General features: G+C 38.5%; 1 protein-coding gene across 1 annotated transcript in view; it reads left to right on the forward strand.

Moving 5' to 3' along the window:
- LOC104270790 (multiple PDZ domain protein-like) overlaps positions 1 to 11,572 on the forward strand; it is a 34,360-nt gene extending 22,788 nt beyond the window's left edge. Inside the window, 9 exon segments of the mRNA XM_009865255.1 lie at positions 1 to 168; positions 417 to 564; positions 4,910 to 5,006; positions 5,660 to 5,703; positions 6,777 to 6,899; positions 9,070 to 9,174; positions 9,292 to 9,404; positions 10,238 to 10,361; positions 11,150 to 11,572. The exon segment at positions 1 to 168 is cut by the window's left edge and continues 29 nt beyond it. Coding sequence (XP_009863557.1) covers positions 1 to 168; positions 417 to 564; positions 4,910 to 5,006; positions 5,660 to 5,703; positions 6,777 to 6,899; positions 9,070 to 9,174; positions 9,292 to 9,404; positions 10,238 to 10,361; positions 11,150 to 11,296 — 1,069 coding nt within the window. The 3' untranslated portion in view covers positions 11,297 to 11,572.
- The last annotated feature ends 5,090 nt before the right edge of the window (positions 11,573 to 16,662 follow it).

Here is a 16,662-nt window from a genome sequence, read left to right on the forward strand (position 1 = left end):
AACAAATGATGAAGCAATAAACGTCCTCCGACAGACTCCCCAAAAAGTTCGTCTGACTGTGTACAGAGATGAAGCCCAGTACAAGGAGGAAGACATGTATGATGTACTCAATATAGAGCTCCAAAAGAAGCCTGGCAAGGGCCTTGGGCTGAGCATTGTTGGGAAAAGGTACGATAGCCCCTGGAAGGTTAATGTCTGGGACTTGGTTGGCATGCTTATGTTTCTGTGGGGCTCTGGTGCTCAGATCCTTTGGGCTTGGAGGCATTTTTGTGCCTAAACTGATTGACCATCTGAAGGAACCAGCCTAACGTTACCCCACAGAAGAATGAGACAATGTTTATTGTGTTCCAAATTGCAAACCATAAAAGTGGCTCTCAAACAATACTCTAAAACAAAATCCGTGTTTATATTTGCAGAAATGATACAGGGGTGTTTGTGTCAGACATCGTCAAAGGAGGAATAGCAGATACAGATGGGAGATTGATGCAAGGGGACCAGATACTGACAGTGAATGGAGAAGATGTTCGAAATGCAAACCAGGAGGCTGTTGCAGCTTTGCTAAAGGTATTGGGGAAAAAGAAGGTGGATAAAAGTGAAGAACTGAGTCCCTGATTGTTTTGAAAGCTTTTCCTCAAACTCAGTTCAGACTGTTATTGAGATGTCAGTGAGAATGAGCTGTGGATTCAAATTTAAGCTTCCTGAAGTCTAGAGCATTCCAATTTTGATACTTTGCCTGATGAAAATGGGAATAGCAGAGTGCCATGTGTTTATGGGGCAGAAAACCATTATCTAAACAACAGAAAACTTAATACTATGTTTTCTCCAACAAACTGATAAGTGGATAACTATCTCACTTATTTTAAAAAATATGCAGAACTGACTTGAAAGGATGGAGAATTCCTCAGAGTAACTGTGCCAAAAAGTGATTGCTTTAGTAGTTGACAGTGTTCATTTTTCTTTTTTCCTCTATATATGTCTAGTGTCACCTTACGTCTGTTAAATACCATAATGCATTTTACAGTGACCAAGGCATCTAGTATAAGAAATTGCTTTCACAGAAGGACAACTGAAGGAAACTCCTGTCTGCAGCTCTTGAAACCAAAATTTCTGTTTTCAATAAATTTTGTGCTTCTGATGTCCTCCCTCTATTTCCAAATCAGAATGAAGTCTGATATACAACATTTCCTGTGGTCTGGCAGAAAGTCCAGCTGGTCAGCCAGCTTATCTGTTTTCCATCCAGGGTTTTGAGGCATTCATGCTGCATGATAAAGAATGCATCAAGTCAGAATTTTCCGATGGAAAACCGTTCCACTGGAAAAAATATGATAGCCACTACTCATAGCTGATTCTTGGCTACATAGACACATGATCGAGCTTCTTTGCACTCACATTCAGAGGTGTATTTTTGCAGGTATTGAACAGTTCCTCGAGCTTTTTTGTTACGTTTTGATGGTTTTTGATGTCTTGGGTTGTGGGTTTTTTTTTGAGGGAAGAGTGTCTAGAAATGAAAGGTAGAAACACTTTCCCTGTGTTTTCAGCATGTGTCCATAAGTGAGAATGCTAGAACAGGATCTGTGCTCTGACAATGAACTCGTTAATACACTTGTCTAGGTTCCATTCTTACCTGATATGTAAGGACAGTGCATTTCTTCATATGCTGCACTTTTACATCTCCTCTAAATTAAAATGCCATTTTATGTGGAAAGTTTATTTCATTTTGACAAGTATTTTGTAGTATCTAATTGAAGATTCTTAGTTACCACTTATCATTTATATATTCATGTTTAAATATTTCATTCCACTCAACAGTACTTGTAATTAATTTTTCTAGCCCTGAGAAATGAGGCTTTTAAAATACTTCAAATATATTATTGTAAATTGTTCTGTTTTGTTCACGTAGTGTAAATGGAGTAAAGCATGATCACTCATGTGTAGGCAGTCACCATTTTTAGTTCAGTTACCAGTTCTGTTTTCATTCACAAGTAAGTTCTATGAGCAAATTGTTTTGAACTGCCTGAAATGTAATTTGCTAGAAAACTACTTACAATCTTTGGAAAATCCCAGTGTAAGTAGCTTGAGACCGCTAGAGTGTGTCGTCAGACTGAGAATTCCATCTGCAGTTAAAGTGTTTCTTTTTTGAGTATCCCTGAAAAAAAGTGAAAAGCTGGTAATTTTTTCCCCTCATTTGACTTGAGATTTATCAAATGGGAGATTTCAGGAAGAGAGAGAAAGCTATAATAAAACTGAATTTGAATTGATTTGTTCACAAATTCAGTCAGGAAGTATTACCTCGCACTTTTCACACTTTATATCTTTTAAATCTCGTTTGTGAGTTTGCATTTTATGTGAAGATGTGGTAATTTTAGGTACATGGATTGTTTCCTCAATTTTCCATTTCAGATAAGAGTTGCCCATGAGTTTTAACACAACTCAATTCATACAAGCAGAAGAGAATTGTTTTGTCTGAGCTTCGATCAAGTCTAGACCAGGGCATAGAGAAGTCAATATTATTTAAAACATAAAAAGCAATTTAGTAGTAAGTAAGTGTCATCCCTGAGAGAATACCAAAAGGATACGAAGTATAGAACCCCCATTTGAATGGATATGTCTTGTTGTTGATTTTGATATATTGATCTGTTTCTTACTGTGAGTTTTCTGACAAATACGTGAACTTCTCTTAGGGTAATACAGCTAAAGCGTGATAAATAAACTTATGTTATTTGGATACCAGAGTTAATACTGTTGACTTCCCAGTGAAAGAAAGAAGGAAAAACAAAATAACAAAATAAACTTTGGAATTTCTGTCTTTGAATATGTTGCAGATAGGTAATCTCTTTTTGACACTACTTCTGTTATTTCCGAAGTCCAGTTTTCTAAATGATGTTTATGATAATAAGTTACCTGTTTCCAAAATTAACCTAATGTCTTGATTCCTAAATATTTGATTGCGAGGTGAATTTTCTTCTGAGACATGCCTTTAATGAAAATGTATACATACTAATCAAGATACTATTTTAATTTTAATACAATTAAAAACTTAAAGAGCAATGGAAGGATTTTCCAGTGTGCAAACAGTCCGTATCATCCAGCTTTCTGTTGAGAGTCAGATGCAGAATTGTCACTTAAACTAGAGATAGGTGTTTGGAAAACATCCTGCCCAGAATTCCTTTAGTTACGTTGGTATGGATCCAGAGTAACAGATAATTTGAAGCAATGGAGAGAGATGAGTAACCACCAGTTTAAATAGCATGTTCTCAGTCATATCAACCAAAGTTATGACTAATACTATAAGATATGACACTACTTTCAGTGCTTATGTTGACATAACAGTTGAGAAGCCAGAACTATACCTTCTTAAATGAAAGGTAACAGAATTAGCTTGTGTAATTTTCACATCTATATTGTAATATTGCCTAGTATCTTGCTCAGTATTGAATATCATGGTGTACTTAGTTTGGCTCAGATGCTGCTATGAGCTCTGTGTACTCAGTGCTCACCAAAGGATTGTTATTTTCCCCTCTGTCCATATTTTTTTCTTCTTTCACCATTTAGTAAGTGACTTAAATATTGTCATAGGCTTTAGTGTTGTAGACAGAAGAGATGTTTTAAAAGTGACTGGTTCTTTAGTGTTCATTAGGTACGGTGAGACTAGAGGTTGGAAGAATAAAAGCTGGACCATTCCACTCCGAGAGAAGAACATCCCAGAGCAGCCAGGTCTGTAACTGTAGAACTGTTTAGTTCAGAAGAGATAATGGTTAAATAATGAAACCAACTAAAAATAATTAGATTTATGATGACAGTGATTTTCCACATATATGATCCAAGACGAAGACGATTAGTTGCTTGGCAGCTTTTCAGCAACCATTTTGTGTGTTCACTTCAGCATGCTGTATCTGTTAAAGACATAATCCAGTCAAAAATGTAATTCAGAATGGCTTTTCTGTGTTGCCTCATCTGTTTTTTATGGCTCCAGCCTGGAAAGCAATGAGAGCTCTGATTCTTATCGATACCAGAAGTTGGAGAGGACTTTAAACCTCTTTGTGACTTTAGGAGTGCTTGGCATGCAATGGAGTATCGTTTCAGTAAACTTAGTGAATTTCTCCACTCCTTGCATAATCTTAGCGTAATCTTGGTTATCAGAGGCAGGAAACCTGCACCGTTTCCATCAGGCTTCTCACAAATTTGTTTTATTTGTGATATAATGCCAGTGTTACAAATTTACATGAGTTTCTGCATTTCAATGCGTCCTTGATGTGGTAGCAGCTCACATAATGATTTTCTGTTGTAAGAGCTGTATTTCTGAGAGCTCACATGTTACCCTAGAACTGGGTATGCAGATCGTCAAGTACTAAGTTAAATAGTTTTAAGACAAGTCTTTAACAGTTTCAGATGAGCGTGGCAAGACTGGTTAAGACTGAAATGTTTGGCTCTCTTCAAAATGGGCAATACCAAACAGTGAAAATCTCTCTGGAAATTGTGCAGGTGAAGCTAAGTGAAGAACATAATTTTCGTTTTAGCGGATGCAGTGAGTGAACATGAGAGCATACATGAAGATCTGTAGCTCTCTGTGTTTTGTATTCTGTCACTACCTTGATAATCATGGGTAGCTTTTGCACCCCAAGCTCTCTGTGAGGTAGTAGAAGGTGCAAATACAAGGGCACGGTCTGACCCTCTGAAGCAGCACTTCAGAGTGTTGCATGGGGTTGTAAGCCTGCAGTCTCTGTCTAATGATGTTTCAAACCAGGAGTCCTCCAGAGTGACCAAGAAATATGTAGAGGTCTGCTGTCAGTTTTAACTGGGCACAGAAAAAGCGAAATATGGCAAGATCTGCTGAATTGGGTTACAGTTTTACTTTTATCAACTGGGTGTCTGAAGCTGCTCTCTAATCTCAGTCTGATACTGTATTTAGGTCAGTGAAGGAAGTGGCAGTCTCTCATCATTCAGTTTCCTGGTTTCTGGGTCCAGTGCACCTGAGCTCTTTGAAAGTGGTCTAAAGAAGAATGCCAGTAAGTTGGGGTTTTTTGGTGCTTTTAGTATTTTATACATCTGAACTAGTACCTGAGATTTTTCACTTTCTATAAAATGTTACCATTATGTGCTGTACTCCTGAAAGTAATTCCTTAGACATTAAAATGCTGCAGATTTGGTTGCTGTACAGTACATTAATAGCTTTTTATAAAGGAAGCTAGCAGCTTGTTATACAAGCAGTTTAGATACTGAGAATCTAAATATTGAGAATCTAAACTGAGCCATAATTTTCTGTATAATCTACATATGCCTTCAATCAAGGTCTCATTCGTAGAAATCCAGATACAGTATTATTAAATCAGAATAGATGTGGAATAACTGTCTGGTGCTCAAATTTAGAAGGTATTGCTAGGAGATAATACTTTTTTTTTCCTTTTCTATGTGAGCATGCTTACCAGTCTTATTCCAGACATTATTTAAATAGGGAGAAAGAATGACTTTTTTTCACCCATTCTATAAGTATTTAAGTCTATTAATTTAATGATAACCACTTCAAAAATCTGCTTAAAACACATCTATAATATGCCAGCAGAAAGCTAGAATCATCATGGTAATTTGGATAACTGCAATGGAGAAGTTTCCTGAAAATGTTGGCTTAACTTTTTTATCTTTTTTTTACTTCATTTGACAGCAGCTTCTGAAATACAGGGACTAAGAACCGTTGAAATCAAAAAGGTGAGTTACAGTATGAAGAGGTATATATCAGGAACAAGTTTTGTTGTCAATAGATGGGTTTACAAAAGGGAAGAGGTCTGACCCAGTTAATCATTTTGAGAGGGGAATTGACATGGCAATAGCTAATTAGGTTGCCTGTCTTTTCAGGTTAAGACTGTATGATCTCCACTGCCTATATTTTTATGTAAAATCAGTGATTTATGCTATTGCATTTTGTGACCTGTTTTGAAAGCAAGAAGGATTAGTAAGACATAATGGAACCTAGTTTTACTGTTACCAGACTGAGTTAAGTCCAGACTCTGTTTCAGTTAAGTCAGGGGAACCGAATGTGCAAGCCCATTGTTTAGTATTTCATATTTTTCTTCAAACATACTTTTAAAGGGTAGGCTCTTACATGGTCAGCCACCAAGTTTTCAGCTATGAAATTCAGTTGATTTCCTTATTTAAAGGAGCACGAAATGTGAGTCACAGACTGCTGCTGATTGTCCAAATCTCTGTAATTATTTGACTTTATCTGGCATCTAGTTCATTTGCTTACATTGACTGTATTTAGTCATTCTTTTTCTATGGTAGAATCTTCAAATTACAGTTTACCATAGTAGTTTTTATGGTTTGGTAGTAAGGTGGTGTACGGTAGTTAACAGCTAGTTTTGTTCTTCAACAGCAGGACGCTGGGGGAGCATAAAGATTAGTTCTAGTCTTTGGGAGGTTCATAATAGGAGGCTGTTACAGACGATATGAAGGACAAACAATCCCGTCTCAAGAGTTTTCTTGCCCAGACTTTCTATGCTGACATTAAGGTCGAATGCTGCATTTTATAAGTATTTAGTTGGGTTAAGATATAACATGCAATTTAGTCAGTAAATTGACACCTATCAAGGATGGGTAGAAACACATTGTGCTTTCTGTGCTTCTTCTAAATGATGCAAAATGTATTAGCTTAAAAATGACTTGACATGTAAGAATGCTGATTTCATAAGACAGAGGCTTTAATATTTTTTTAAATAAGCCTACAGTTCTCTGTATTTGTTTTCCTTCCAGAAAAATCTAATCTTTTCTCATTACAATAACAGGGCCCTGCAGATTCATTAGGAGTGAGCATTGCTGGAGGCGTAGGAAGTCCTCTTGGAGATGTTCCTATATTTATTGCCATGATGCATCCGAATGGTGTTGCAGCTCAGACTCAGAAACTCAGAGTAAGTTAATTGTTAAGAAGATTGTAACGACTGCACAGGTATTGCACAGTGATTACTCTAGACAGGCAGTAAATCAGCAGTTTAATGATATAGTTGTAAGTGCTTCTGGCTGTGACAAGAATTTTTGCTGTTTGGATTGATGAAATAGTAACACAGATTGGTAGTGTGGTAAAATATAATTGCTGAAAGATAAAGACTTTGGAAAGGAAGTCCTAAAGCGGTCTTGGATCATAGAGGTTGTCAGCCTGTGAAAATTAAAAGGAGAGAGTCATAATGATGAATTCCGTAGTGAGCTCCACTGATGAGCATGCTGGTCATTCCTGCAGCTATATGTGCAGCCTGCTTTATTTCTCATGTTTTCTGTCCTTATCAGCCTTAGCATAGGGATGGTATTCTTTAGGTTCTGAGTTAAAGTGGGAGACCTTACCTCATACAGCACTTACGCGCACATTGTATCCAATCTGTATCAGAGGTGACTGAACTTGACTCATGCTCCTTGGAAAATGGACCGTGTTATTTCAAGATGAATTCACACATAAAATCTCTGGTGATGCTATGCTACTTCATTCTGTCTATCTGTAGGTGATGTGCAAAATGCATCTGTTTTTTTACATGCTATATATTTTGAGAATATTAGGATCAATCTTGTAAAGTGTCTTCTTTTTTTCACAATGAATACAGTAAACCAGTGTGATTTGCTGCTTGCGATGGTTGAGTTTTCTACCTTTGTGTTGAGTCATTATGTAGTTCAAAAAGGATTTACCTTCGAGAGAAAATGTACCATAAACAGCAGCTAAGTTTTTTATTCTGCTCTATATCACTGATAATCATAGAATCATAAAACATTTTCATCTGGAAGAGACCTTCAAGATCATCAAGTCCAACTTTTGTCCTAGCCCTGTCAACTAAACCATGTCCCACTAAACCATGTGCCTAAACGCAACCCCTACCCATCTCTTAAACTCCTTCAGGGACGGTGACTCAACCACCTCCCTGGTAAGTCTGTTCCAATGCTCTCAGTAAAGAAATTCTTCCCAATACCCACTTTGAACCTCTCCTGGTTCAACTTCAGATGATTTCCCCTTTTCCTATCACTTGCCGCTAAAGAGAACAGACCGACCCCAACCTCGCTACAACGTCATTTCAGGTAGTTGGAGAGAGTGATAAGGTCTCCCCTCAGTGCCCTCTTCTCCAGGCTAAACAGCCCCAGATCCCTCAGCCATTCCGTGTATGACACCTGCTCCAAATCCTTTACCAGCTTAGTAGCCCACCTCTGTACCCTCTCCAGCACCTCAGTGTCCCTCTTGTAGTGAGGGGCCCAAAACTGGACACAGTACTCAAAGTGAGGCTTCACCAAAGCCGAGTACAAGGGCGTGATCACTTCCCTGCTCCTACTGGTCACACCATTCCTGACACAGGCCAGGATGCCATTTGCCTTCTTGGCCGCCTGGGCACACTGCTGGCTCAAGTTCAGCCGGCTGTCCATCAACACCCCCAGGTCCCTCTCTGCCTGGCAGCTCTCCAGCCGCTCCTCCCCAAGTCTGTAGCGCTGCTGGGGGTTGTTGTGGCCGAAGTGCAGGACTCAGCATTTGGCCTTTTAGAAACTCATGTGATTGGCCTTGGCCCAGAGATCCAGCCTATCCAGATCCCACTGGAGAGCCTCCCTACCCTCAAGTGGGTCGACACTTCCACTTAGCTTCATGTCATTGGCAGACTATCCCCTCATCCAGATCACTGATGAAAATGTTAAATAGGAATGGCCCAGTACTGAGCCTCGGGGGACGCTACTTGTGACTGCCTGCCAGCTGGATTTAACTCCATTGACCACAACTCTTTGGGCTCGACCATCCAAATGATTTTTTACCCAGCAAGGCATATGCCCGTCCAAGCCAAGAGCAGTTTCTCTAGGAGAATGCTGTGGGCAACAGTGTCAAATACCTTACTAAAGTCAAGGTAGACAACATCCACAGCCTTTCCTTCAATCCAACAAGTGGGTCACCTGTCATAGAAAGAGATCAAGTTTGTTAAAAACAGGACCTGCCATTCTTAAACCTTCATAATATGTGGCTAAATACAAATACACAGATCTGCTATTGTTGAAATAAACAGACAAGTAAATGTATGCAACTAAACTTACTGATAGTTAGATTCTCTGCATTTTCTTCTGCAGGTTGGAGACAGGATTGTTAGCATCTGTGGAACGTCTACAGAGGGCATGACTCACTCCCAAGCTGTTAGTCTCTTAAAAAATGCTTCAGGCACTATTGAGTTGCAGGTAAAAAATCTTCAGTGACATTTGGAATGTTTTCTGAACACTGTTTTGTCAGATGCTGAAATGAATTATTTTAGTGTCATCATTCTCATTTTACTTGTTTATGAAATCTCTTCCTAGGTTGTAGCTGGAGGAGAAGTCAGCGTCATAACTGGTCAGCAGCAGGATCCACCTATGTCCAATGTTTCATTTGCAGGATTAACTTCAACCAGCATCTTTCAGGATGATTTAGGGTCAGTAACTATAGAATATACAACCTCTGTAGCTTATTATTTTAGGGCGATCTCCACCTAAAAAACTTACATAGTCTAGCCAATAATGGATGAATTGTTTGGCTTAATCATGATTTATACATTTGGTATACAGGGGAGCTCTAAGCCATAGGTCCTCTGCAGTTTTCATTCTGTGATTCATTGTGCTACTTTATTTTGTCCCTGTGTAGAGTTATGTTGTGATTTGATTTCTTCATAAATATAGCCTGTTTTGTTACACTGAGCCTTAGTAGCTGGGATTAATCGATACATCCAGAACGTTTTTTCTCTGACTTAAATAGTAGGGCCCTTTCTACAGTGGTATCTTGTTGCTATAATGTGCTTTCTAGCGCTGGGCTCTGAGGAGCAATGAACTTTTCTAGTATGCACGGTATACTTCTGGTACACTGCAAGGCACATCTATGTAAACAAGTCTTGCTTCAGACTCTGTCATAAGTCTGAAGCATTTCTCTTCTAGGAACAGGGAAAGAATTGTTTAGCCACAGAGATCTATTTTGAAAGACAGAACGTCTAGTAAGCACTCGTTGGTGGGACATGGCTGTCATAACTGGGATCTGAGCTGGGTGGAGGAGGTGTTTGAAATAGCTACTTTAAAGTAGTAATGAGGACATAAGATAGTTATAATATTTTACATGAACTGAAATAGCCAGTTCAGTATAATAGAAGTTTTTGTAGTTATAATGGAAAGGGAAGTGTATTGCTTGGCTTGAAAGTAAGAATTTCATTTGTTGAATGCTCAGCATGTTAAATCGTAAGTTCAGACAGCATCCCAATGCTCTTTTTGCTTTTCTTAGGCCTCCTCAGTACAAGACCATTACTCTGGATAGAGGACCAGATGGCCTAGGCTTCAGTATTGTGGGAGGTTACGGCAGTCCCCATGGAGACTTACCCATTTATGTGAAGACAGTGTTTGCAAAGGTGAGTGTAAATTTGTTCAGTCAGACCATTTATTAGTTAATTCACAGCAGCTACTATCTTAAATCAAGGCCTGAGTTTGAAGCCAAAGGATTGTAGAAGTTTCTCATGGCTTTTCTTCCTTAGTGCAAGTGGTGGTCAAAATGTGCTTGCACATTTGAAGACTGTAATCTGGGAAGGATTCAAAATTTCCAAATGCATTTGACTCTGCGTAGGACTGAGACTTCAACTCTGAAAACTGGAATTATGCACATACTTAGAAAAAAGAGCCCCCTTGCCTTATATTCAGAGAGTATTTTCTTCATATATTTTGACTGAAAGTCTGGAAGGTAGACCAAAATAAAATAATTGAACTCAGTCTGGACCTTTGGAAGCAGTTCAGGTACTGACCTGGACTGGATAGTTTGGACTGACCTAGGAAACAGCCCTGAGTCAGAAAAAATTGGAATCAAGATTCTCAGCAAATCAGAGTAGAGAGTTGGGCTTTGATTCTTCATCAGGTCTTGAAACTATGATGGTAGAGTTTAAATGTTATATTAGCTGGATGAACAGGGTTAAAGGTATCTAAAAATCCAGTAGAAAGGATTTCTAGATATTTAGCTTAGACAGGACAGGGAATACTGCAGCATCAGCAGCCCGCACTACAATTCACTGTATTTGTATCACTGAAAATAAAAAATGTTTTAAAGGGATTTTGTGCACTGAACCCATCTTATTCAGACCATTAATGACAGTGTGGCAGGGAGAAAAAGAAATACATGAGTCTGAAATTATATGTTGTATCATTTCAGGGTGCAGCAGCAGAAGATGGACGCCTGAAGAGGGGGGATCAAATCATTGCTGTGAACGGGCAGAGTTTAGAAGGGGTAACCCATGAGGAAGCAGTTGCAATTCTGAAAAGGACAAAAGGAACGGTCACTTTGACTGTTTTGTCATGAACTGGCTGCCCAAAGGGATAGGGTCAATAAGACTATACTATTTACATTCCATGTAGCAAAGAGAATGGAGATGTTTATATAGCCTTCTTACTCTTCCATCTTCACAGGACTGTGGTACAACTCTGAGGAAAAGTAGCATTTAACCATATTTTTGTAGACAATAGAAATATTTCTCTTACTATCAAACCACTAGGATGGAGTTTTGTCAGCTATGGAAACATAGTCTGATATTTTTCATATTAGTATTATAATTCACGCTTGTAAGCCACAAAAAAAGTATGTTTGCATTAATAACTACACAACAAACTGGAATGTGTTGCTAAGAGGCTATGGATATTTGAAATATCTTGGAAAAAGATCCTTTCAGCAAGGATGTGGCATGGGTAGCAGTAGTCAGAAAACAAAAAAGCTTATTGAAGAAAGAATTAACAAAATACTACGAAATTTTGGGAAAAGAAAGAAACATATGTAATCTGGAGATAAATGATTAATGGACTTAGATGGTTATATTGATTATTTCACAATGCCCCAAGTGGGAGAAGCTGGGTGAGTGACTTGGGTGGGGCATTTCATTTGTTTGTTTGTGTTTAAATTTCCTAAGTCATGGTGTTTCAAAACAGAAAAAAGAAGACTGTTTTAGTTTGGCTTAGGTTGGAGGGTTTAGGTTTGGGTTTTTTTGAGGCAGAGGTGTGTGTGTTTGTTTTGAAAGAAGAGGAATTGTGCTCAGGGCTTAAAAACCCATTTGCTGGTGAGAACTACTTAAGGTGAATAAGAGTGCCCAAAAACTGCAGCGTTAGAATAACTAGCCTTTTTTTTTTTTTCAATAGTATTTTTTTCTGGCCTATATGGGTGTGAAAGCAGCCTTCTCAGTATGAAATGTGAGTGACGGTTGTCCTCTTCCACTTAACTACCAAGTGGAAGATCAACTGCAGACTCAGTGTAGATGTTTCTATGCGCTGCCTGAATCACAGTCCCGAACAAACCGCTCAGGGCAGATTTACTGAGCTGCAGACAAGAGAGTTGCAGATGTTCATTAAGCTGAGGTGGAAGAAGCTGGTGTTACGTTGTTGCTGCCATTATCATTAGCAGCCAGGACAGAGTCCTTCTTGCATGGAGGAGACCTAAAACCAGGAATTGAGGGTGAGTAAAAGGCTGAAAATTCCTCCCAGTGGAGGTGAGTAATAAGACAGCAGTGAATGTCTTTCTGCAGACATTAAGCAGAAGAGGGGATTTGAAAACCACAAATACTGTTTTGGGGATATTCATTTTAGAGGCACAAATACATGACAGTGTCTACTAAGTATGATGCAACCACAGAGCTGTTGTTTGAGCAGCAGTGTGGTCAACAGATTATCAATAGCCTTAGTTTCCTAAGTAGGGATCCTCACTAAAACTTCATCCACAAGCTGTGCTCACTGAAACCATTAGCTGATTGTAGGCTGCCTTTGCCTCTGCTCCTTCAAACTGACATTTAAGAATCTGGCAGATAAAGCCCACTTTGCCCACAGTTTACCTTTCTGTAGTAAAATTTCACCAAGTCTTTCAAAGGAGAAGGATGCCTAGTTACTTAGCATGCTAATTACCAGCAAGACCCTTTGTGCTAACTAGCAAAAAGGAAATTGTAGCAAGGAGGCCACCATGTCAGTTTTCATTTAAGAGAAATCTGAAGTGAAAACGCAGACAGTGGTCAAGCCATTATTAGGGGACACAAAAACAGTATTAGGAATGTCAGTGAAATAGTATTAAGAAATTCATAGCTATATCTAGGTGAATTAACTAAAAGAAAACAAACCACCTTCAACTATTCTAGAAGTTACACTGTGGTAGGCTAAGAGGAAAGAAATATGGTAGCATTACTGAATGTCATTGTTACTGAAATTGCTCTTCTATACTTTGTCATTGGTTAGAGTGAGCAACACCTACCTTAGAATATGTAAAGTCACTTTAAATAGTATCTATATTTGTAACAGAAGTAGTGTACAGCTATTTTGTTACTGCTGTTGTGTCTAAATGGAGAATTTAAGTGAATAAATTCCACACTGTCATGGTGAAAATTTCCGGTGTGTTTCTGGTTGTTTTACAATGGCATGCGTGCTTTATTCGTTCTGTTGCAGAGTTTTAATTCAAAACAGTTAAAATTAATTATTTTCAAAAGACTTTACATTTCATATCATGAGGTTACTCCTGTAAAGTGTTAGGTACTGTGGCTCTAGATCTACCAAGTCTTCCATTTTACTTATATTTTTCTCATGTGACTGTGTTAATTATGGGACTTGTCAGGGTTGGAGGTGAAGGGCCTGGCATCTGAAGGGCTCCAGCCCATTGTGTGTTCGGATACTTACACGCTTTTAACTGTGCTTATTACTCGCTTATTACTCTTAGAGTGGTATTAATGAAAGTGACTGTCACTTTTTGGAAGTGTGAGTCTGGACAAAGAACCTGACTCATGGGAGTGGACATCCTTCGTGTCTTGGTAGTGAGCAGGTGTCACTGGCACGACTGCTTCCCTGTTCATTTTTCCATTGGATTTTATTGACTTTCTTAGCTTAATAGAAGCAATGCTACTGATAATTCGTAGTTGGAAGAGTGGGTGGAATTTAGTAGCCATTGAGGATCCTCTTGCTTTATCTAGCTGGTTTTTGAAAGAAGAAAAAGAAGCTTTATATTCTGTAGACCTAGACATGGACTTGCAAAAAGAAATAAGCCAACAAGAAGAAAAAAGTTGTCATTTTTGTTCTTAAGTGGCAAAAAGATGTTTTGTTTTACTGCTAGAGACTTTAAAGTGGAGAAATGTAGTACTTTTAATAGTGTTTTGCAAAGTCTTATCTCGAAGTGAGAATAACATTGCAAGGGAACTGGTTTCCTTGCTTCTTAAAAAGAAGTTCTTTGAAGCATCTAAAATATTTATATGCAGGAAGCCCTTCTGGCTTAGGCACCACTTGAAACTACTAAAACTGAACCAAAATTTTCACTTCCTTTACAAATGCTATTAAAACTATGAACACTGTTATCCTTAGCATACTACATACCTACAGTGTATATACACGCCGGTTTTATTTCTTTCTGAACTGGAGCTCTTACATCTTCCTCAACAGCTATGTAGATCTTGATTTTAATGCATTTCAGTTCGTAGCCACTGTTGCAGGGGTATGTGTTAGCTTGTGACATTGTGCCACCGATATTCAGGAGAATGCTAAGGGTCAGGTTGGACTTGTCCATATCAAACACTTGAAAACAGTGTGCCTACTATTGGAAGAGGATTCTTGAGTGGACTGAGGTACTGAACTTTTTGCCATGTTTTCATTCACCTGTGGTAAAATCTTCCACAATATTGTTGAGCTTTCTATTCTTAGTGAAAATGATCATATGAAACGAGCAGAAGAAAAGAGGTGTTACTTCTCTTATTTCAGTAGAGAGAAGAGGAGAATTTCTAACAAGCTACTAGTCCTGAAACCTGTGTACATCTCAGCTGAAGATAATAGAAATATCCAAACTGGATTATTAATTTTTAACTCAAGATTTTTTGTTAAGTTGCAGCAGTGCATTGTTTTTGAAAGTGAACTAAGCAGGCTTTCACTTACTCTTTCTCATCAAACTGCTTTCTGGTCATTTCACATTTTTTCATCTTCAGATAGGTAGTTGAAATATATAACTTTTTCATTATTATTCTGTAACGGGAGTGTTTGAATTACATGTAATAAATCTTACTTATGTTCTTAGCTGAGAGTGCTGCACTGGATATTTCAAGTGTTTGCAGTTAGATGTCTAGTTTACCCATAGATAGAGGAATGAAAGTTTTTTGTCTAAGATGGGAGGCTTTGAATTCATCAGCACTTATTGAAGTTGTGTGGTATTTCAGCTTTCAGCAGTTTATTATTTGAGATTACACTTTGTTAAGCATAGTTGTTTAGCTAAGAGTATTCTTTCACCGAGCAAGGTAGACTTTGTAACTAAAATGGAAAGAATGGTCTTCATGAGTATTTCTCAGGGATGCTGAGACTCTCAGCAGTTATCAACAACAGTCTGTAACAGTTTGCTGTGTTTTCATAGAGTTTTTTTACATTCCTCACTGTTCATAGCTGCAGAACAGTACAGGATAACAGGACTGGGAAGCCTGAGACCACAGGGTACGTTGTCAGGATGCTTTATCAGGTTTCCACTACTGCACACCTAAGAGAAATGAGAGAGCCTGAGTTTCTTGTTGGGCACCTCACAAAAGCACTTTGGCTGAGTCACATTAAAAGGTCTTTGCAAACTGCAACTTTTGAGTACCTTCTCACCATAGGGATGCCACAGCCACCGCATCCAACATCTCAGTTTCACATTAGTGGGGATTTCATAAAGAGCAATGGGAGCAGCATCTTGGGTAGTTAATAAGAAAGGAGCTGTTGTCTGTTTTGGGAGAAACAGTATCTGAAACTGTGAAAGACATACAGGTTTTGGCTTGAAAAAAAAATATTTCTTAGTATTAAATGTGAAAATGTCTGACGGGAGTGGAAAGGTCAGTGTTGCAGGTGAGTTAAATATCAATATAATCCTAATGGTTAAAGCAGCAGATGTTCACTGGGATTTCTGTTTGTGGCAGGAACCACTGAGGATAGATGATAATAAAGATTGTCGTATGGGGAAAGCATTAATCTTTATTACTGTCACCAAGACCAGAAGATGATTAGAAGTGACTGTTCATGTTTTTGTCATGCTTTTTTAGTAAGTCCACACCAACTTTTTTCCCTAGATTTTGTACTTTCTCCCAAGTATAAAAAAAATGTCCAGAAAGAGCTAATAAGGGGTTATTCTTCTGATATTCTTGGAATAAAAACGTTACTTATTGTTTCAGATATGTAATTTTTCTTGGTTTTGATGAATGTATGCCAACAGAGGTAGTGAAGGAAAATGTCACTCTTAAAGTTCCCTTGGGGACTCCAGGCAACTCCAAACCTAGTGTCTGAGCTGGAGACTTCATTTATGGTACCTGGAAATTTAAACAGAACAAGGGACACATTTAATGTAGTAAATTAGTGTTTCATGGTGATCTAAAATGCTGGATGATACCAGCTGCATGTGCAGCTGCTTCTTTTTGCATGCACGTATGTAGTTCACTGCTTGAATTCCAATCTTCCTGGTAAAGTGGCTTAGGCCTCCACTGTTGCCCTTGCAAGTAATGCTGGAATGGAAAATACTGTCCAACAGCTTTTTGGAAGAATAGCTGCAGTTTTTTGTCTATATGAGAAATTTTGATTTTTAGGTCCCCAGCGGACAAAAGCTGATGCTGTTCTTGGTAGACTTGTTCTCTGAGAGATGCAGTGACAGAAACCCGCCCCTGGATGTAGCAGGCTCCAGGGTCACTCCCTGGTTGGATTGATGGG

The sequence above is a fragment of the Apaloderma vittatum genome, unplaced genomic scaffold (assembly GCF_000703405.1).
Source record: "Apaloderma vittatum isolate BGI_N311 unplaced genomic scaffold, ASM70340v1 scaffold4142, whole genome shotgun sequence".
In the NCBI taxonomy this organism is placed as follows: Eukaryota; Metazoa; Chordata; class Aves; order Trogoniformes; family Trogonidae; genus Apaloderma; species Apaloderma vittatum.